The sequence below is a fragment of the Candoia aspera genome, chromosome 2 (assembly GCF_035149785.1).
Source record: "Candoia aspera isolate rCanAsp1 chromosome 2, rCanAsp1.hap2, whole genome shotgun sequence".
NCBI lineage: Eukaryota > Metazoa > Chordata > Lepidosauria > Squamata > Boidae > Candoia > Candoia aspera.
Genome location: NC_086154.1, coordinates 125,899,186 through 125,922,354, shown reverse-complemented (window position 1 = coordinate 125,922,354; position 23,169 = coordinate 125,899,186). Strand labels below are relative to the sequence as shown.

Sequence of the window (23,169 nt, the reverse complement as noted above, 5' to 3'; positions counted from 1 at the left end):
GCTTTTTGGAGGTATTGCCCTTAATTAGACTAGACTAGGGATGAAGGGTCAAAGACCATTTTGGGAAAGAGTTTCAGGAATTTTAAGAGGTGCATTACAATTTTATATTGTAAACCGCCCAGAGTCCCTCCGGTCGGAGGAGATGGGCGGTGACAAATTAAATTGGTAAGTAAGTAAGTAAATAAATAGGAACTACTATAACAGGCCCACATATTTCACCCTACCCACTATGAAGGAGCCCCTGGCTGGGGCTGGCTTAGGCTAACAGGAGCTAGTCCAATTAGAAATTCTCATTTTGAAGGTTTCCTAACTTGCCACAATTACGTCATGTCAACGTTTCAATTATCACCTTTGTTTCTTTCCTCCAGAGGTGATGATGGCTTGGATGTTTTTTCCATGAGCGATCAGAAAGGCATAGCCCTTGGAATCTCTATCACTAACTTTCCTTCAGTCTCTGATGAGCCGCAGCGGGATGGTGATGATGCCCATGAAGCCATGCTGCTTATCTCATTGCCACCTACCTTGACTTATGCTAGTCTACGGCACTACAATGCAACGGTACCCTTTGGAAAATGCTGCATGGTGTAGCCCATAGGGAGAGCCAAGGGAAGGGCCAGTCTAAAGGACTGATTGACTGCCAGAAGTCTGATGATGTTGGACAGGCTGCTTCTGGAGAGAGATGGTAGTGTCATTCAGGGTTAAAGGCTGAGTGAAGTTTAAAGAAGTGGCTCACAAGGGACTGTGAGACAACAAAACAGACCGTTAAGGCTGTACATCATCTGGGTTTTGGAATTGCCGTAGTAGTGCCATAGCTGGGATTTGAAGAAGGATTCCAGCTGACATGCTGGGGCTGGCAGTTACGGCACAGAGATGGAATGTGCCGCTCTGTGGGCTATGACTATAGATACTATTGTTAAGCTGCAGGCGCAAGGGGTGAATGCTTCTGGAGGCAGGAAGGGTTGTGCCAGGATAATGGAGACCCATAGAAAGTGGCACAATTATAAATCCCAGAAGTTATGAAGATGATGGGGCCATTGGGGGTTGCATAACTGCATTGAAGCATTCTCAGTTTGAGGGGAGAGTGACTAAAGTAGGATCGTGCTGCATTGGTTAAAAAAAAGCACTGTTAAGAGTAAATTTGAACAGTGGTGCCATTCTGATGATGACAGCACAGAGGTGCCACTGTTTCTTCCCCTGAGGGTAGAAGCACTTTCAGGGCTGTGTGCCTTCATTCAGATACAGATTCAGCACATTTAAATGAGTTTTTAGCCTTTAACATTGTTTGAAGAAGAGGTAAATAACGTATTGTGGAATTCTTGATACTATCTCTCTCACTCACATGCATACATACACTCACACAAGAATAAAGACAGACTACATGAGCCACTATTGATAGTTCTACAATTCTGCTATCATTTTGTTGGTTCAGGTGTTGCTATATTTTTTCAACTCCTTCACGTGCCAGATCTTGGGAGAGTAAGACACATAAATGGTCAGGTGTGCAATGGCTGATTGTAGTTGAACCTTTCTTGTTTCTCATAGGAGAAGATTCCATCCTGCGTGTCTAACCAGAATGCTACATATGTGGAATGTGAGCTTGGGAACCCCATGAAGCGTGGAGCACAGGTGAAGGCCAGTTCCCCTTTGTCACCCTCCCTGAAAACAGAGTTTGCCTTGCTTCTCCACAGCTCTCATTTCCATCCCCGTTTCTTCTCTTTCTCCCCCTAGTTTCGGTTCTACCTTGTTCTGAGCACTTCAGGCATTACCTTGGAGACCACAGAACTGGAAGTAAACCTGGAACTGACTACGTAAGTAATTCTTCCTCATGAGAACTGATTTTTTATGCTGGATCAAAGAAAAACACTTTCCTTGAACTTTTCTGCTAGCTTTGCAGATCCCATCCCCAGGGAAGGTTGTCCATGTGGGGAGGAATAAAAAAATGTCACAGTGGTGACCACGTGTCAGCCCTATGAGGTAGACCACATCAGAAAACCAACTCCACAGGAAGGTTGAAGCTATACTTTACAGGTAGTCCTCAGTTAACGACCACTAGTTCAGCGACCATTTGAAATTACAACAGTGCTGAGCAAGTGGTACTTACGACCAGTCCTTGAAGTTCCAGCTGTCCCAGCAACCCCACAGTCATGTGATCATGATCTGGGCACTTGACAACTGGCTCGCACAATGGTTGCAGCGTCCTGCATCACATGATCGCATTTGCAATCTTCCCTGCTGGCTTCCTGCAAACAAAGTCAACGGGGAAGCCGGCAAGGAAGGTTGCAAGTCACTCTGGTAAGTTGCTTGCACTCCAGCAGCTTTTTCCCCCAAGAAGCTGTGGCACCCACAGCACTCCCCTACCCGGGGCAGCCAGCTGTGCACCCTCACATTCCCTCGCGCACCCCACAGCAGCCATCCCCAGCCCTGTCGTGCTCATGCTGCACCTCAATGGCCACCCATACACCCTCATGCTCCTGGCAGCAGCCACCCCCAGCCCTGCTGCGCTCATGTGTACCAGCCACCCTCTCACCCTCCCCAGCTGGCAGCAGCCATCCCAGCCCCACTGCACTTGTGCCACGCCTCAATGGCCACCTGTGCACCCTCACGCACCCTCCCCCACCTGGCAGCAGCTACCCCCAAAGGCTGCCCGCGCACCCTTGCACACCCAGCAGCAGCCACTCCTGGCCCCACTGTGCACTCACACTGTGCCTCAATGGCCACTCGTGCACCCTCACCAACTGGCAGCAGCCACTTACCTGCCAGCCTGCTTGCGAGCCACCCGAGATTTGCGACTTCCTGCCAGCTTCCCCATTGACTTTGCTTGTTGGAAGCCGGCAGGAAGCTGCAAAGAGGTCCTCTCTTAACAGCCCATGATCCTTGCTTAACAGTGGCAGTGGGGAGGGCTAGGATTGCCATCACTAAGCGATGCAGTCACGTGACATTGCACTTTACAGCTGCATAGCTTCGTGATGGAAATTCTGGTCCCAATTGCTGTCCTAACCCGAGGACTACCTGTATTGAGATAGGCTCTACTAACAGAATCCTGCAAGCCCGATTGTGCTTTACCTCCCCTCCCTCTTATACCCCGGTGATTCAGGGTGGAGTTGCCTGAATCTCTTCCAAATACTGTTTTGTTTCCCAGGACTTAAGGAGTGTTTCAGCCCTCCTTGCTAATGTACCAATACTTGCCTATTTCCCTCGAGGTCATCTCCCTGAGTCTCTATACCATGGCCATGGGATCGAAGCCCTGACCCTTTTCTTTATGGGCACTGCATGTAAAAAGGGGTGGGGCTTCCACTGAGCAGTTGTAGTCCCCATCCTGACATTTTCTTACTCCTCTGTGGATGTCCGTGTTCCCTCTGCAATTTAATTATTTTAAAGGGGACTAAGATCTAGTCTGAGATGGGCAGCTATATAAATTAAATCAAATCAAATAAATAAAATAAATTACCAGGCCAAAGCTTGGGTTTACTTGAGTTTTTAAAACTCCTTATGAGATATATTAGGAAAGTAGGGTGTCATCAATCAGGTCTGCAGGGGTGTCAGGGAGTAAGATGGACATGAGTGGCAGGAATTGGCATGTCCCCTTGAGAAAGGTGGGATATGAATTCAGTACTTCATAAACATGAACAAATTGTGCCAAATCTTAACCCTACTGAGCTCCTGTATTTTCTTCCTCACAGGATCTCCGAGCAATCTGGGTTGGCCCCTGTGGCTGCACGAGCCCGAGTGATCATAGAGCTTCCTCTCTCAATTACTGGGTAAAAACAACTTGGGAAGCATTTGTTTTGCCCCCAATAATAATTTTTTCCCCTCAGGCTAAGATATGTTGACACCCAAGAACCTATTCACACGGTTATTGAAAATAAATGAAAGAAACTACCCTTTTTTCATTCAGCCAAAGAGACTGGGACATGGAGTGGAATGGGAGGGGGGCTGACTTTCTAGCTCTCTGCCCCTTGAGACTTTTACACATCTCTCTGCAGACTGCCGGAACCAAAGCAACTCTTCTTCAGTGGGGTGGTACGGGGTGAAAGTGCCATGAAGAAGGAAAGTGATGTGGGTAGCCCGGTGATCTTCAGGGTGACGGTAAGTGATCCTGATGCCTGCAGATGAGGGTTGGATTTCATGACTACAGCACCTTCATGTCGATGCCTGCTGTGCCTGGAACAGGATTAGGCAGCCTTGTCTCCGCCCTCCTAGTCAGCAATAAGGGATTGTAAGAGTTATAGGTCAAAACAAAACAAAAAAACAGTTTTCAAAAATGAATGTTGATAATATTTGGAATAATGAATTTGAGTATCCTATATACTTCCCATTCAATGGCTCCAGATTTTAAAGAATAGTACTGTAGTTCTGTTTCCTATGACTTAAAAATTTGAATAGTTTAGGGGGGGAAAATATCTTTTTAGTCTTTTGGACCTCTCAGAGAATGTTTTAAAAAGGTTGGCTCTCATTGTTTTTATGCTACAGATATAAATTTGAAGGAACTTTAGTGCATATGTTATGGGCTTCTTCAAAGACTGTTAAGAGTTAAAATAATATTTGTTAAATTATGTCCCCAATGTCTTTCCTTCACTCTACAAAGAACATTAGATATATTATGTTTAGACTGTGGCAAAAAGTGTGATTATGTATTAATGGAAGAATGTCTGTATCCCCCATTTCTAAATGTGAGCTTAATGAAATTTGTCAGCTCTCAGCCTTTGCATTAGCTTTGTATTGATGGAGAGGCAAGACCAGGCAATATGATTTTCTATGATCTAGGTTCAATTCATGGGTATTCAGGAACAACATGCAGCCTTGAGGCTTCAAATGGCCTGCATCTGAACTACAGCTTCTTTCAATAGTTTAATAAAGATGACTTTATTTATCCCTCAACATTGCTAAAAATGGCTTTTTAAAGGGCAAGATTCTTAATTTTACAATTTCTATCCTGTATTTTCACTTCTAAAGGCTCCCACTGATGTTAACCACCAGGAATACTGAATTAGGGAGGTGTAATTGTATAAGTCTGCTCTCCTAAAATCCAGAGTTGCTTCTCTCTTTCTTTGCCCCCACTAGGTCTCAACCAGAGGCCAGCCCTTCAGTACGCTGGGCTCCACCTTCCTCCATCTCATGTGGCCCTATGAAATTTCAAATGGAAAGTGGCTTCTTTACCCCCTTAAGCTGGAGCTATTGACCCAGTCCCAGCATCACTCAACCTGCACCCCTGAACCCAACCCCCTGGGCCTGACTCTGGTAAGTACCATGGCTGCTAGATAGAAATGGGATATGTTGGCTGTAGGAATGAGGATGGTAGACATCCTTCTCCTACTTTTGAAGGCAGATGTAGTTAGGGGGTGCCAAGCTCCAGATACTCTACACTGGTTACAATGGAGAAAACACCCTTAAAGGTATTGAAGATTTTCCCCCATTCAAATCTTGGCTACATCTTTTTGCAGATATGTTTGCCTTCTCTACTACTGATGCCTCACATTCAGGACATACACCTGCAAAAGGGAAATTTAATTTTTGTAGGAATATTCACAGCTCCAGAATCATTGGTGTACCTCATATGTGCAGTTGGATAAACTCATTATCCAGAAACTTAAATATATCTCAGTTGTACACTGCTTTCAAAAGGACAATCCATTTCGTATTATCCCTCATACAGAATTCCATCCATTGCGTGTTTTCCTTATGGAAAAGCAAGATCTGGCTTTGTGCACACCAGTGCCGAAGGGTTGCTTTGGCTTAGTTTAGACCACTGTTGTTTAAAAAGGAAGACAGTGCTTGAATGTAAGATGACCCCTGGGAAAGAGTATACGTAAACAAACTTGTTTGCCTTTAATGCAATTCTTAGTGAACCTAAAATAACCCTCTCTTTTTAAAGGTAAACTATTTGGGGAATACTAGTCTTTATTTCCAGGTAAATGCTATATATTTCTCATTCCAAACATAAATAATTTCCTCATCTGAGATTTATAGCACTTTCTAGCATCACTGAGCCATTATGGAGGAAATGTATAGCCTGTCCTTATTACTGTAATATTGGCACAACAATGGTTGGATGATGCTAGAAGAAGCTATAAATCACTAATGGGGAAATAGCTGTAAGAACCATTAAAATCATTAATACACATTTATTGATTTCTTTCAAGAACCTTTATACCACTTTTCAGCCCCCAAACCTCTCAAAACGGCTTATATACCATCAATAAAAATGGCAGGCTGACAAACTGAAAAAGACATGACCAAAAGTAAAAAGGAGGGGGAAAGGAAGAGGGAAGAAAAAGGGCCAATTCAGGAACTAATTCTGCATTTGTATCAAAGTCTTTTTGCAAACTGATAATCTGCAGATTCTGTTTTCATTCTGAGAACAGAAAATAGCAAATGTTTGCGGTGCCCCTGGTCCAGTGTTGTCTTTTTACAGGAATCACCTCCTCAAGGAAGGAAGAAACGTGAGACTGAGCAGGCAGAGATGTCCAGCCCATCATTGACTTATTGGAAAGGACGAAAAAATGCTACCTTGGTAAGTGAAGCTCCCTAAGACTGTTTGTCAGGACCCCATGTATCCAATACCACCTCTGTGGAATTGCCCTGCAGATATATAACCTGCTGCTCTGCATGGCATTTGGTGACTCCCATTGCCCTCACTGGGAAGCAGTGGCAAAGGTAGAGGAAATCTGCTAAGGATGACAAGACTGACTTTCTGAGAAAAGAAGAAGAGCCTCCAAAAGCTCCACTTAAAAGACAAATCATGTATTTGGAAGTACACCTAGGAGCAACTGCTTGGTGACTGTGGTTTGAAGGGGAAAATGGCCAGCGCTGAAAGCCTTGGATAGTCCCTTCTTTCTCTGCTCAAAATGTGCAGCCTCACATCCTGGATTTCATTAAATGACTGCAACACCAGGACTCCAATAGAAGAGAATATATGTAGCTCAGGGTTGAACTGTGGAGTCCTTAATCTCACAACACATGGACAGACTCAACCATGGTTTCATCTGGGAAATTGGGAACATCCTAGACCCAGCTAAATCCAAAAACACTAGACCAGAGGGAAAGGGACATGTCCACAGCAGTCTAAAGTAGACAACAGGAACTGGGCAGATCCTGACCACATCACTGCTGATATTGTTAAAAAGGCATTGGGGGTAGCTCCTGTGGCAAGCAAGGCCTTGTCTTGGGGAAGGAGGGGGGGGAACAGTAACAACAGAACAGCTGCCTCTGTGGTGGGCTGGGCATGAGACGAAGGGGAGATCATAAGGATGTGTTCTCTAAAAATGGTGAACAAGATACCCTTGTGCCCTGGTTAGTGGAACACGAAGAGGAACTATTGGAATCCATGAAGTTTGTAAACTTACTCTTTTCTGAAATGAAAGTAAAGATATTTAGGAATCTAATGCCTTCAAGTCAGAAATGAGCAACCTCTTGGTGGCCAAGTACTGAACTTTGGGCTGGGGGGAAGAGGATTGGCAAGAATGAGTTGGGAGAATGGGGGGAGGTATCTAAATCTGCCTAATGTAGACTTACACAGTAGTCTTCATCCATTACCTACTTTAAGATGATAGAAAATTCTCCTGTCAAATTTCAGCAATCATGGCAAAAGGGGCTCCAAGGGCCACAAAAGGGGACTTATGTGGGCCCAGGTGGGCCACCCCTGCATAAAGTGAGCCATGGGCTAGTAAACAGGCTATTGTGATTACAGTCAGAAAGAGTCATGAAAGGGTGGGGCTGTCAGCACTGCAAAGCTGTTCCAATCAAGTGCCCTTTACAGAAAAGACTGCCATAATGGGAGAAGGATTCCTGTGCTATAGGTGAGGCTGTCTGATACTGTTTCCCTTCCTGACTCTTAACGTCCTCAATCACACTTCTTTCTCCTGCTTCAGGACTGTGTGTTGGGCACAGCTCGTTGTCTGCTATACCAGTGTCCCCTCTACAGTTTTGAGCGCTCAGCTGTGCTCACCATCTGGGCCCGTCTCTGGAACAGCACCTTCCTGGAGGTAGTATGACTCCTCCTGCTGGATGTTAGAAGAATAGAATCATATGTAAACACAGATCCAAAGGGCACTTCCTTACAGCCAGTTAATATCCATTCCTCCCATTCTTGAGTTGGAGAAAAGTATGTTAACATATTTTTGGTGTCTTGTGACCAAGCTTTATTGAGCTTCAGCAACAAAGCTAGGGAGCAATGCTGTCCTTGCTGACTTAATGCAGGATAATTTCAAGTGGTTATGGGTTTATTCCCTAGCTTCTTTTTCCCTCCCACTGAATATCATCTACTGGTGAGAAAAAGAATCATCAATCACTCCCTACAATATCTTTATGGGAGCTGTTGTAGCTTAGCTAACATGGTGGCTCGCAGTCCTGAACTCCAGGGTTTTGAAGCTCCACATCACATAGCAAATGATACCCAGGAAGCGAGTATAGTTTGCATTCTTTGTGACGTTATAACTAAGAGTCTGTGCTGTTCCCCGGAGGGCACTTGGGCAGCTCTTGGATATGCTGAACCCGGTTTTCTTTCGCTCCTAGGAATTTGCTCAAATGACATCAGTGGAAGTGATTGTTCGTGCCAACATCTCAGTGAGCTCCACCATCCGCAACCTGGTCCTAAAAGATGCCACAACGCAGGTGTTGCAGCCTCACCACAACTCATTTCCCCTTTATGTTTTCCTTGTGCAATGTAAAATATTTTGCAGCTCTTTAAGATCATCTCACCCAACCTGTTGTTCTCCAAATGTCTTGGACTTCAATTTTGATAATTTGCAGCTAATAGGGCAAAACAACATGCTGACTGGAGATCATGGGAGCTGAAGTATCACACATCTGGAGGGCACCAAGCCACAAAAGGTTTAAGGTGTTCATCTCCTTCTTTCATGAACCACCTACTGCTCCTGTGTTAGGGAGGAGGAGAATATTACTGGAGTCATTAAGCGCCAGATATTGGAGAAGGCTTTACGAGTCAGTGGTGCCCATTAAAAGAACAAGAAAAAGGCTATAAGGCCAAAAGCGAAGTTGGCCAGATCAACCCCTTCCATGAGCTATGAGATTTTGCATGTAAAAGCAGGGCAGAAACAGTAATGAATGGCTATTTCATTAAGAGCAGCATGACCTGTACCCTCTCTTGCGTGTTTCAGGTTTGGTCTCTCATTTTCTGCAATTTTCTCTTCCCCAGATCCCAGTGACTGTCTACTTGGACCCTGCTGTGGCCTTGACACGGGGTGTGCCCTGGTGGATCATCCTCATTGCTGTACTAGCTGGAATCCTAGTACTGGGTCTGCTAGTCTCTATCTTATGGAAGGTGAGCTGGCCAGAGAAAGGGTCAATGGTGGCTGGGATGGTACTGCTTTGCCTCTTGTCTCTCTACCAGCCTTGATACTGAGGCAAATTTTACACACATACATGCGTTTCGGGTACTTTTATGTCACTTCAGTTGAAATGATGGTCCCAAGTTACATTGTATCCCCAGGCAACCATAATGGTTGTCTAACAGTATCTTCAATTTCACGGTGATTATTTCTACTGTAACAATCCATTCCCTGGAGGCCATTCTTTATAGCTGAAATGTCCCTGAGATCACATCCTTCCAAAACAGTTGCAGCGTATCTGCTGGGATTCACATTTGGGGAAATAAGCGTCTGCTGATGGGCATCTAAAAACTCCATTTTGGAGCTTGGTGGGGAGATGGCATCTGCTTGAAGGCATCCATGGACTCTGATGGGCGTTTAAGGGAAGAAGACTTCATCTTTAGGAGCAGAACCCTAGTACGTCTGATAATACTATTCCTGCTTCTCCCAATTCCCAGTGTGGCTTCTTCAAGAGGACCAGCCAGGTCTCCAAATACTCCACAAACTATTATCGGGCCCGGCTGGCGATACAGCCATCTGATGCAGACAGGCAGGCCATGGAGGCCTAGTGGTAATACCTGGTCTCACCTACCTAACTGACCCTCTCCCTGTGTTTTGGAGTGTGTGAGAGCACAGATGACCGAGGAATAGCAAGTCATGGAATGCTGTTCCCATAAGCTACCCAAGAGTACTAGTGCATGTGTTCACCATCAGTAGTTCCACCGTCTGCATTTCCAAGTATATATGGAAGCATGTCTGCAGGACTTGGCAAATCCTAACAGATAGGAGGAATTACAGTTCTTGTCTGCATGTGCTATTGCTCTGTGGGATGCAAGAATATTAAATGCCACACAATTGAAACTCACAATTGTGTTACATCGTGTAACATAATATGATTCAATATTGAATGTAACACAACACATGGATTGTTAAGGACATTACAAACAGTTAGCAAAGCCTAGAAACATTAAAGGCATTGGCAAGATGTGTAGGTGCAGAACATAATTCTGAATCTATTGGGGGGCATGAAAGGCATACCTGTAAAGCCTGAAGAACATGTTACTACTCCAGTGTTGGACAACCAGGTCACACTGGAGAATATACTTCTTGGGATGGATAGATGGGTGGAGTAGGAATAGTGGATTGGGACTTCAGCTGAAACCTATCCACTGAAGCATCCTGCTATGGCGGCTGCTGCTCCTCCGTACTATTTCTACTTCTTCACCTGCCTACTTGAAGCAAGTGAGTAAAGGCCAGGGGGGAGTTGCAGCCTCTTTCCACCTTGCCTTCTGAATGGGACCAAAAGGCAAGGACAAATGGGTAGCCGGGAACAGTAGCAAGGAAGAATCATATTAACCTAATAGGCAGAGGGCCTCCTGATGGCATCTTGCCCAAAGCCCCTCAAATCTTGAGTTGTTGCATGGTTGAGAAAGAACATGAAAGATGCTTAGGAATATTTACAGTATGTAAGGATGCATCTAAATGTTTGCAGTGGATGGGAGCAACTCTAGTAATTTGATCTTTGTCTAGTCCAGCTCTATCTGCATTCTTCTCATCATCTGTAAAGAGATGGGCATTTGATCTGGCTGGTTTTTCATAAGGGCTGCAGGAGTCCATTGGGCAGGAAAGAATCACATTTCCCCATAGTTCTTTTTCAGTTATTAATGACATAGACACTAAAATACTGAAACTGGCATGTAGGGATTCAGCATCTAATTGTGTGCTAGGAGAGCGCAGAGGAGAATCTGAATATGATTGCAAAAGGATAAATCTAGGGTGAATGAATCCTCCTGTCTGTACATGTGTCAGGGTGCTTGATAACAGATCAGCCTTCCATCATCACCCCTTACAGCCACCCTCCTTCCTTTGCAGTCCAGACTGGAAATCTGATTTAAAAACAAATATGATTCTGACTAATAATATTTATTAGAAGAAAGATTAAGGTTAGAGTGCAAGAATTCCACTGAGTGCTCTATTTTTAGATGAGGCGCCTATATTGTATATAGGCAATTTAGGGGAGCAAAACATTTGTCCATTTCCTATCATTCTTTTGACGTAGGTGGCGGGAAGCTTGTTGTTGTTGTTGTTGTTGAAGGCAGGACAGTATACACCTGTTCCTTACTTTCCTCAGTGTGAAAAATAACACCCACTTCCCCCCTGCGGTGTATTGGACTTCTGTTCTCAGACATTTTTCAGATGTTGACAGAGGTTTGTGATGGTCGAAGTCCAACACATCTAGAGAGCCCCAAAAGTTATATGTTCTAGATGCATGGTGTGCACTGAATGTCTCCATCCCACTAGATGAAGAAAAGCTGCTGGAGTTGACCTGTGGCAGTTGATGGATGCAGCGTATGGCTCAGCTGCAGAACCCAAGAATGTCTTCTAGCATTCATGCAGTAACTGGAGGCAATACTAACTTCATTGAATTCACATAGTGACTTCCTCTCTTCCAGCTTGGTTTCTTCAAACGTGCCCACTATGAGAAGGCCAAGATACCCCAGTACCATGCTGTCAAGATTCCCCGCCAGGAGCGCCAGCTTTTCCATGAGGAGAAGACAGGCACCATCACCAAGAAAGACTGGGTTACTAGCTGGAGTGGGGACAGTGATGGCCATGTTCCTCTTTCAGCCTAACTACCTCCCTACTCTGGCCTCTTCTTGCAAGTTCCTGATTATAAGGAGACTACTTCTTAAGGAGGGACCTTTCAATGGCACGAGCCTGGCTAACTGGAGCTGTGCTCTTGGTGTGCTTCTCTCTCTCAAAGATGCGCAGGCGCTGGGTGACCCTTTCTGGGGAGGTACAACAGACATTGGGGGAGCTGATGTTTAACAGTGGGGGTTGTGCTGATAGATTGGACAATGCCAAACAGTTTAAGAGTTTCTACTTCCAGGGATTTTGATTTTTCTTGTAAAGCTGAGCAGTATCTGATGAGAAAAACGAGCCAGCGTCTGTCTGAGGAAATATTCTCCCCCCCACTTCACTTTCCCAAAGAGTCATCAGCCAGGGCGAAAATACCAATGAACCGGGCACCCTGATGTTGAGAGCTGGAGCTGTCTCTGCCTTTGGGTGTTTGGGCCATCGAGTCACTCCTGACTCCAGGGACAAATGCCAGCAGTTTTCTCGGCAACATTTTCGGAAGTGGCTTGCCGGTACCTTCTTCCTAGGGCTGAGGACACCACTGCAAGAACAGCATGAATATACTGCAGGATCTGATCCTTTGGGAATGAGGAGAATGTGGATTGCTTGAGCAGTGTACAGGGCCTCAAAGCCTCTGTGTGTATGTGTGTGTGTGTGTGTACGTACGTATGTGCATGCAGAGAATGAGAGAGTGACAGAGGTTGCCTTCTTTTGAGTAAGTTCGCTGTCTTCTTACCAGCTTTTTATAATTTTCATTGTCTAACTAATATTAGAAGCACTTGATGCCTACAGTGGTGAGTTCAGTTGAATCTGATAGGACATGCTTTAAGTATCAAAGGTTCTTATCACTATGTTTAAAGACAGCACTAAAAATCTCTCTTGGTTGCTTGTCGTCTTCTCTGAAAAAAGGTAAGACTCTACAGGCCCATCCCTATCCAGCCTTATAGATACCTGTCTGTCTGTCGCTGTCATAAACACACAGACACATACACTTGTCTCTCTGTCCATTGATTTCCTTGGCTGCCTTAGCACCTCTGTCTCTTCTCTTTTTTTCTTTATACCATTGGAACACAGCAACCTACCTCATCAGCTTACTGTGAGGATAGAGTTGATAAGCAATACTTACCAGAAAGGTCAGATAAATTTTGAGTAGCAAAAATAACCAAGTTCAAAGGAAAATTATGCCAAAAAGATAAAGCCAAATGCAAGCAAAGACTCTGCCTGCTGATCCACACTGTCTGGCCTGTATGCTTAATGGAGATGCAAAACCATTTTTATGCCACAAAAAACAATAAAGTTTAAAGAAAAATGGTGCGTGTGAGAGAGGTTGGCTTCACTATTAAATGACTTCCCTACTTTAGAACCCCTCTGTGCAAGTTTAGTGAATTTCATGACAAGTAAGTGTCTGGAGGCTATTTTTATTGCGGCTTCATATTATATTATCCAACTCACCAATTCATTCATAACATTAAGCCAAGTTTGGTTTTGGTTTAACATGAGGTATGAAAGCTGTGCATTCTATGCAAACTGTGCTACTGTAGCTTGTTCAGCAAATGATGCTTTAAGAAATCTGTTTTAGTTTTGTATTTTGAATGCAGCCACTGTCTCCTTCCCTAGTGAGAAAAGCACTGAGGCCAGCTTTGATTTTATTGATTGGATTATCCCAGATGCTTCTTTCAAGTTTCTGCCCTAATGGCATTTGTTCCTGATTACAATGACATCACATGATGGAATGTGCATCATGACAATACAGTATAAGCTCTGCCTTTTCATGCTTGCATCATGATGTCACATCGAAATACAGTTTGTATTTCAGTTTGTATTGTAATGCTAAGACATGAGTTTTGTCACTTGCTCCCCTTCACCATTTTTAATGAAGGTGCCTGTAGCCCTGGATTAACCATTCAGCAAAATAAGCATGTGCTTAGGGCACCAAGGGAAGGGAGCACCCCAGAGTTCCCCCCCCCACCAGCTATCATGCCCTTAACTTTTTCACTGCCATACTCAACTTTTGTTTTCAGCACATTGAGTCTTAATGTCTTGCAAGTTAAGGCTGAGGGGCACCACTGTTGTGCTGTGCTTAGCACATCTGGCTGCCTATGCTCTGCCTCCTGGAATTGTGACAATTTGCTTTCAGAATTACCCTTTATGATTTCCAAATATGAAATAAGTTTCTCACCCTCACTTTCTCCCTAAAAGACAAATTAGCTGAAAGGTAAGGGCTGCTGTGCACAAACAGCAGGAACTTGTCTTTGCATAATAGGGACTGATCTAATCACAACTATAGCAAAAAGTTTCAAAAAATTTAAAGCATTCCTCAAATCATCTATATGGCGAATTAGAGATGGATCCAAAGCAAGAACTTGCAGGAAGTGTTCGTTGGGGAAGAAGATAGTTAAAGGGAAGGGGAGGTATTCAGTAATCATGGACCGATTAGTTGAGGTTGCATCTATTTGACAGTTTGCAAATGCCATATTTGACAATGCCATATTGTCTGAAGGAAAACGATTCCAAGGAACTTCACCTACTTGCATGCACACACACGTTCCATTTCCCAGTGATTAGTAAACTATTTTTCAGAATTCAGATGTGAATTCTTTGTCTCCAGCAACTGAAAGAATCAGACCCTAGGTATTCATTCCCTGTTAAGTCTGGCAGTAAAATCAAAATGCTTAACTTGAGTCAGGAATAAGGAACAGCACATTGACTACAAGGGATTTGCCATATTGTTTTTTAGCCTTCTTTCCAAATTATCTCCTTAGCACATGGAAAGTCTGAAAGTACAGCTTTTTCCTTTATAGAAATAACAATTCCATATCTATCTGTCATGTACCTGTTAAAGTTCAGATGTGATAAATATAGGGAAAATGCTGACAAGTGTGAGAATACTATATAAAACAACAAGGCTTGGGTCGTGCCAGTTTTCAGTATCCTGCAATATCCTGTTGTTCAGGGGACATACAAATATACTTTGGCTTTGCTTTCACCAAAGGAGTGAGCAGCTGCTGATTACTTTTACAGCAAAAAGTGACACAGTTCTCAACCCCACTATCTGCCACCAAGAAAACATCCTGACCACTGGTTATAATTCACATGGAAACCTTTTGGAAGAAGAGAACCATTTTCAAAATCTCTGCAGTACCCAGCCTGATTAGCTCACTAGACTTAAATAAATAGCAATGCAGTTGAAAAAAACCTCAGCAGTGATCTTGAAGACCCAGATATCAAGATCTCTTTCTATGTGAGCATTGTAGGAGGAGAATTATGTTAGCTTATGGTAGTAAAAATCAGGAGTCTGGTAGCACCTTTTCCAACTATCAAATTTTATTAAATACCCTTTAGTAAAATTCGTTAGGTGAAAAAAGGTGCTATCAGACTCCTGCTAACTCCATGTGAAGTGTCACAAACATTCCTGAACATGCAGATGCATCTCATATATCAAGAAGCTATAATCTATTCAGAATATTTCAAGATGTTGCAAATAAGAGTTTAATGAGTGGGTAGGTGTGATTCCCTGCTGTTCATCTTGTCTAGCTGTCACACCATGCATGACTATATACTCTTCAGATAAGTGGTGTATATTCATAAATAACTGCACTTTGGTGCTTAGCCCTAAATAACATTAGTTGCTATGGCATTATTAACATCACATAGCATGGGGTGTGGCTGAGAAGGAGGATGGTTATACAGGCAGCCACACTGTCCAGAGGGACTTGGGACCAGACACTGGAAAGGCCAGGCTCGTACAGCTACTAGAATAGTCCTGGTCTCGGAAGTGATTCAAGAACTTCAGTACGCTGTTTGTAAAGCAGCTCCAGTGCTTTCTCTGTAGGGCAAAGAGATGATCCTCAAAGTACTCTTTGTGTGGGCCAACTACGTCCTTTATCAAAAGAATGACAAAGCAGGCTTAAACCCTCTTATTTTTTTAATTAAAGCTTTACAATCATAGATCAAAAAAAGGAAAGAAAACTCTTAAAATACAAAATACCTGGGCTAAAAAGCTTATTCACAGCTGGAAGTAAGTTTTATACTCGTATCATGTTCTGACCCACCATTGCTATGGCACAGAATTTAGCCACCTTCCTAGAGACTTTGTGATCTTGCTTGCTTAATGGGAAACACCTCCATCTTGCATTGCACAAGTACATGCGCAACCATCTTGATTTCTTCCATTCCTGAACATATACAAAAGCACACGGGATAGGGGATATTATTGAATCTCCCAGTCAATGAAGCTTACAAAAGTTTTGCTTCAAATGTAAACCAGTGCTTAGCAAATTCTCTGAAGGATGGGCCACTTTTTAGATTCAGAAAAGGTGAGGATCACCAAATTAAACACTGCCCACTCCCATAAAAGCATGGGAGTTGATCTTTTTGGAGAATAAAATAATGATTGTAGCTCCATTTGTGTATGCTTCCTATCTCCTCTCCTTTAAAAGGCCCTTTGAAACTAAGTTTTGCACCAAAGACTATAAAATACAGGCAGTCCTCACTTAACAACCATTTGTTTAGTGATGGTTCAGACTTACAACAGTGCTAAAAACCAACTTACAACTTGTCCTCACGCTTATGACCATCATAGCATCCCTGTGGTCACGTGATCACGATTTGGGCACTTGGCAAATGGTTTGCATTTATGTCACCATTTTTGACCTTCCCAGCTGGCTTCTGGCAAGCAAAATCAATGGGGAACTGTGTGATTTGCTTAATGACCATGTGGCCTGCTTAATGCCTGCAGTGATTCTCTTAATGACTGCTGCAATAAAGGTCATAAAATTGGGTCAGATTTGCTTCATGACCGCTTTGCTTAGCAATTGAAATTCTGGTCCCAATTGTGGTTGTTCAGTGAGGACTACCTGTAAAGTACTTGCTTACTACAGAGGCAGCAAGTGGGCTCTGGTCTGGCCAGCTGATGGTTGGTGCAGTGGAAGGAAGGGGCTGAGGCATGTGCGCAGACAGCAGCTGGTTAAAGTCTATTTGCTACCTCAGTCCTGTTGGGAAATTACTGGGTCTTTCCAGTTTAGTTCGCACCCAGTACAGTCCATCAATCCTTCTATCCAGATCGCAGCAAGCCCACACACCACTCAGTTCAGCTAGCAAAATATATAGTTTGATGGTTATTTACCAAACACTGAAAAACAGTTAACTGGCAAAAACGGAATGAAAGGCAGAAACAAAAGGCAAGAATTTACATTATATTTCTATCTCTATATATCAAAGACACTGAACTTTCCAGAGTCACCGCAAATAAAACTGTGGGTAGTTAAAATGGACAGTCCCAAAGGGAGCTGCCTAGACCCTCTTACTTTTGCAACCATAGCAAAATAGAAATGGAAAGTATGACACCAGGTAATCCCTCCTCTATTCTGCACCATTAAAGAAACAATTTGGCAGATGGGGATGATGCATCCAACAAGCCTCACCTTTCAGTGTGCACCAACAATCAGCTGGTCAGGAACAGGTTCTGGCCAGTGAATATGGGGAAGCTGAGGCAGAGCACTGATTGCCTAGGACTATGCTTCGAGAATTATAAGTATTTTACCCTGTAGAATCCATTGCCTTTGTGAAAACATGCACTAAATATTGTCTATAACAGACCTAACATACTTTATACATTATTGTTCTCCTTTGATTAAAGAACAAATTTAGGTCTATTCAGAGTTGGGCACTATGAACAACTTACCACGGTGGTGAATTGTCTTCTTTTTCCTGTACAGAGAACAGCAGGCCGACTCCTCTTTTAACCTTTCTTCCACTGTGATTTTCACCTTTCTTTCCAAAACGGAGTCTCCAAGCCTTGGATCTGCCTGTTCTCACACCCCCAGAGTGCTGCAGGGAGGCAAACGTATTACAACACCCCAAACATAAAGGGCCACAATGCAGCTCTCTCGAGGCCTCTTGGCTTCAGTGTGCTTGCAACAAAGCAACAGAAATCATCGGGTTCCAGAAAGCATTTTACAGGGTAATAATCTCTGTGCCTTCTCAGAAGATACTACTTGTGAGAATTAGCTCAATATGTTTTCTAAAAAAAATATATCTATCTGGTACTTTCTCTTCCCCACAGAGGACATTCGTCTCTCACAGAAACAGATCTATCAACAGCTCCAGTATAGACCTGGTTTGCACATCATCTAAACCTTGATTTGTTTAAACATGGTTTATTGAAATGACTGGCTCCACAAGGTAGAACTGTGGAGTTCTTGCTGCTCCCTGAGCTTGGTTGTTTGCTTGCAAGCATTCTGTTGCCCGACTAGGCAACATCTTCAGTGTGAGTCTGATGATACTGCTGATCACAACACTGATGATATTACCAAGTTGGGTGATGAAATGTCTGTAAGCAAACCACAAGCTCAGGGAGCAGCAAGAACTCCACATACATTTTTCACATTCGTGGGACTTTTAGTCTTTATCAGTCATCAAAAAAGAGGCAGGCACAGAACAAGGAGACAAATCCATTATGAGTGGTGGGATGGCTATTCAGAGTCCAACTTCTACCCTTCTAGAGTTCTTTCAGGCCATCCCCTGCAGGACTCTCTCTCACAAATCAAAAGGTGATTTGACAGCAGCTGCAAGAATATCAAGCTCTGGCATGGCAGTACTTATATGAGGAATTGGTCAGAAAGTTTTGTAAAGCTATCTGGTTCTGAATGACAGCTATGAAACAAAGAGAAAAGGCAGATGCAATATATGTGCATGTAATACAAAAGTATATCTATTTTGGTGGTAGCACTAGATCTCTTTCCAAATTTATCACATGCACCCCTCTTTTACTATTATGGCACAGGAAGGGAAACAGCTGACAAAGTCCACTATGGATGCTTTAGGATATGCAACATCAACAGCATGATGTTCCAAACTCTGACATTACAACTTCATGGCAGATATACAGTTCAGGGATATAGAATCCATAGCTTGTTCTTATAAATCAAGCCCCTGTTATTTTATTGTAATGCCATCTGATTCCTTCCGCTGAAGAACAACCCATCACTCCTCAGAGCATTTCATATCAGCACATCATAGATACATTATCAGCTAACATGGAATTCCTACAGTTGGCTTTAGCTTTATCAGTTTGAATGGTAATCCTGGCAGTTATCACAAGGCTAAATGTCAGCCCCTGATTTCAAGAAAAATAAGTAAACTGTCTTAGCTCTCATTAATAGAGGAGTCAATATCAAGCCATTTTACAGAGATAGTGTAGACTGGCTGTAATAAAAAATCCAGACCTTTAAAAACTATGTCTATGGCAACTTAGTGCAAAAATAGCTTGTTTTTTTCCATAGCTGCTCTTTCCAGATTGTTTGTTGTTTATTCGTTTAGTCGCTTCCGACTCTTCGTGACTTCATGGACCAGCCCACACCAGAGCTTCCTGTCAGTCGTCAACACCCCCAGCTCCCCCAGGGACGAGTCCGTCACCTCTAGAATATCATCCATCCACCTTGCCCTTGGTCGGCCCCTCTTCCTTTTGCCTTCCACTCTCCCTAACATCAGCATCTTCTCCAGGGTGTCCTGTCTTCTCATGATGTGGCCAAAGTATTTCAGTTTTGCCTTTAATATCATTCCCTCAAGTGAGCAGTCTGGCTTTATTTCCTGGAGGATGGACTGGTTGGATCTTCTTGCAGTCCAAGGCACTCTCAGAATTTTCCTCCAACACCACAGTTCAAAAGCATCGATCTTCCTTCGCTCAGCCTTCCTTATGGTCCAGCTCTCGCAGCCATATGTTACTACAGGGAACACCATTGCTTTAACTATGCGGGCCTTTGTTGTCAGTGTGATGTCTCTGCTCTTAACTATTTTATCGAGATTTGTCATTGCTCTTCTTCCAAGGATTAAGCGTCTTCTGATTTCCTGACTGCAGTCAGCATCTGCAGTAATCTTTGCACCTAGGAATACGAAGTCTTTCACTGCTTCTACGTTTTCTCCCTCTATTTGCCAGTTATCAATCAAGCTGGTTGCCATAATCTTGGTTTTTTTGAGGTTTAGCTGCAAACCAGCTTTTGCACTTTCTTCTTTCATCTTCATCATAAGGCTCCTCAGTTCCTCTTCACTTTCAGCCATCAAAGTGGTATCATCTGCATATCTGAGATTGTTAATGTTTCTTCCAGAGATTTTAACTCCAGCCTTGGATTCCTCAAGGCCAGCTTGTCGCATGATGTGTTCTGCATACAAGTTGAATAGGTAGGGTGAGAGTATACAGCCCTGCCGTACTCCTTTCCCAATCTTAAACCAGTCTGTTGTTCCGTGGTCTGTTCTTACTGTTGCTACTTGGCCGTTATACAGATTCTTCAGGAGGCAAACAAGATGACTTGGTATCCCCATACCACTAAGAACTTGCCACAATTTGTTATGGTCCACACAGTCAAAGGCTTTAGAATAGTCAATAAAACAGAAATAGATGTTTTTCTGAAACTCCCTGGCTTTTTCCATTATCCAGCGGATATTGGCAATTTGGTCTCTAGTTCCTCTGCCTTTTCTAAACCCAGCTTGTACGTCTGGCAATTCTCGCTCCATGAACTGCTGAAGTCTACCTTGCAGGATCTTGAGCATTACCTTACTGGCATGTGAAATGAGTGCCACTGTTCGATAGTTTGAACATTCTTTAGTGTTTCCCTTTTTTGGTATGGGGATATAAGTTGATTTTTTCCAGTCTGATGGCCATTCTTGTGTTTTCCAAATTTGCTGGCATATAGCATGCATTACCTTGACAGCATCATCTTGCAAGATTTTGAACAGTTCAGCTGGGATGCCGTCGTCTCCTGTTGCCTTGTTATTAGCAATGCTTCTTAAGGCCCACTCAACTTCACTCTTCAGGATGTCTGGCTCTAGCTCACCGACCACACTGTCAAAGCTATCCCCGATATTGTTATCCTTCCTATACAGGTTTTCTGTATATTCTTGCCACCTTTTCTTGATCTCTTCTTCTTCTGTTAGGTCCTTGCCATCTTTGTTTTTGATCATACCCATTTTTGCCTGGAATTTACCTCCAATGTTTCTAATTTTCTGGAAGAGGTCTCTTGTCCTTCCTATTCTATTGTCTTCTTCCACTTCCGCGCATTGCTTGTTTAAAAATAATTCCTTATCTCTTCTGGCTAACCTCTGGAATTTTGCATTTAATTGGGCATATCTCCCCCTATCACTGTTGCCTTTTGCTTTCCTTCTTTCTTGGGCTACTTCTAGTGTCTCAGCAGACAGCCATTTTGCCTTCTTGGTTTTCTCTTTCTTTGGGATGTATTTTGTTGCCGCCTCCTGAACAATGCTGCCAACTTCTGTCCAGAGTTCTTCCGGGACCCTATCTACTAAGTCCAGTCCCTTAAATCGATTCTTCACCTCCACTGCATATTCCTTAGGAATATTAGTGAGCTCATATCTAGCTGATCTGTGGGTCTTCCCTAATCTCTTTAGTCTGATCCTAAATTGTGCAAGAAGAAGTTCGTGATCTGAACTACAGTCAGCTCCAGGCCTTGTTTTTACCGACTGTACAGATGTCCGCCACCTTTGGCTGCAAAGGATGTAATCAATCTGATTTCGGTGTTGTCCATCTGGTGAAGTCCATGTATAAAGCCGTCTCTTAGGTTGTTGGAAGAGAGTGTTTGTTATGCAGAGTGAATTGTCTTGGCAAAATTCTATCAGCCTGTGTCCTGCTTCGTTTTGTTCTCCCAGGCCATACTTACCTGTAATTCGAGGTGTCATTTGACTGCCCACCTTAGCATTCCAGTCTCCTGTGATAAAAATAACATCTCTTTTAGGCGTGTTGTCCAGTAGGTGCTGCAGATCCTCATAGAACTGCTCTACTTCAGCTTCTTCAGCATTTGTGGTTGGGGCGTATATTTGGATCACTGTGATGTTAGATGGCTTGCCCTGAATTCGAATTGAGATCATTCTAACATTTTTTGGGTTGTATCCAAGCACTGCTTTAGCCACTTTACTATTAATTATGAAGGCTACTCCATTTCTTCTGTGGTCCTCTTGTCCGCAGTAGTAGATCTGGTGGTCATTGATGTGAAGTGGCCCATTCCAGTCCATTTCAGTTCACTGACGCCCAGAATGTCTATCTTTAATCTTGACATCTCACCAATAACCACATCCAATTTGCCCTGGCTCATAGATCTTACATTCCAGGTTCCGATGGTGTGTTGATCCTTAGAACATCGGATTCGCCGTTCACCACCAGCACCGTCGGCCGCTAGCTGTCCTTTCGGCTTTGAGCTAGCTGCGTCATCACGTCTGGGGCTAGTTGAGCTCATCCTCTGTTCCTCCCCAGTAGCATTGTGACCATCTTCCGACCTGGGGGTCTCATCTTCCGATGGTATACCGACATATCTCTGGTTGTACTGATCCATTTAGTTTTCACGGCAAGAATGCTGAGGTGGGTTGCCATTACCTTCCCCAGGGATCGCATTTAGTCTGACCTCTCTGTCATGACCTTCCCGTCTTGGGTGGCCCTTCACGGTTTAGCTCATGGCATCATTGAGGTGCTCAAGCTCCAGCACCACGACAAGGTAACGATCCTTTGCTGAAGTCTTTCCAGATTACTTGTCTTAAATATTGAGAAAACTTTATATTAGCAAAAGGAGATTGTAATAATGTTTTAACAAAAACTGCAAGCATTGAGGGAGGTTTAATGGCAGCAGTCCTAGAGGAAGCTGTGAAGGTATAAATATAATAAAGACTAAATCACAGCAGCATATGGACAAGACATAAACAAAACCTATTTTTAATGAATTACCCTGCTAATATATAGAGAAAAGATGAAATAAAATGGTTTTAAAATACTTTTTAAAAGACTCCAACATTCACACTACATATTTATAATTGTTCGTTTAACAAAGCAATCTTATACGTGTTAGCCAATAATTAAGTCCTAAATTATATGTATCAGCCAAAATGATCTTGCATAATATACCAAAAGGAAAACGTATATATTACATGACATACAACAACATGAAAATATTTGGATGTTGTCCTGATTGAACTAGGATTTCAGTGGGTAATAGCTTGATGACTCATTATTATAAGACACTCTTCCCTTCCAAAAAACATTGGGACTATTGCTTCCATAATTCCTAGCAATATGGTCAAATGTAGCATTGAGTGAGGAATTCTTGGGATGAAGTTCCAAAACTTCTGGAGGACACTAAAGTGGAGAAAGCTGGAATAGGCATGCCTTTCTTAGATACAACCAAAGAATCATTAGAGCATTCTCTAC

General features: G+C 43.2%; 1 protein-coding gene across 5 annotated transcripts in view; it reads left to right on the top strand.

Annotated features, from left to right (window-relative positions):
* ITGA7 (integrin subunit alpha 7) overlaps positions 1-13,326 on the top strand; it is a 54,137-nt gene extending 40,811 nt beyond the window's left edge. For 4 of the 5 annotated variants that reach the window (XM_063293543.1, XM_063293542.1, XM_063293546.1 and 1 more), the window contains 11 exons: positions 369-558; positions 1,543-1,626; positions 1,729-1,808; positions 3,681-3,758; positions 3,984-4,086; positions 5,062-5,238; positions 6,413-6,511; positions 7,869-7,982; positions 8,512-8,610; positions 9,155-9,280; positions 11,780-13,326. In XM_063293543.1, coding sequence (XP_063149613.1) covers positions 369-558; positions 1,543-1,626; positions 1,729-1,808; positions 3,681-3,758; positions 3,984-4,086; positions 5,062-5,238; positions 6,413-6,511; positions 7,869-7,982; positions 8,512-8,610; positions 9,155-9,280; positions 11,780-11,959 — 1,330 coding nt within the window. In that variant the 3' untranslated portion in view covers positions 11,960-13,326. Of the gene's footprint in view, positions 1-368; positions 559-1,542; positions 1,627-1,728; positions 1,809-3,680; positions 3,759-3,983; positions 4,087-5,061; positions 5,239-6,412; positions 6,512-7,868; positions 7,983-8,511; positions 8,611-9,154; positions 9,281-9,784; positions 9,898-11,779 lie in introns of all 5 variants that reach the window. The other variant, XM_063293544.1, reaches the window with a different exon arrangement.
* Positions 13,327-23,169: the final 9,843 nt, after the last annotated feature.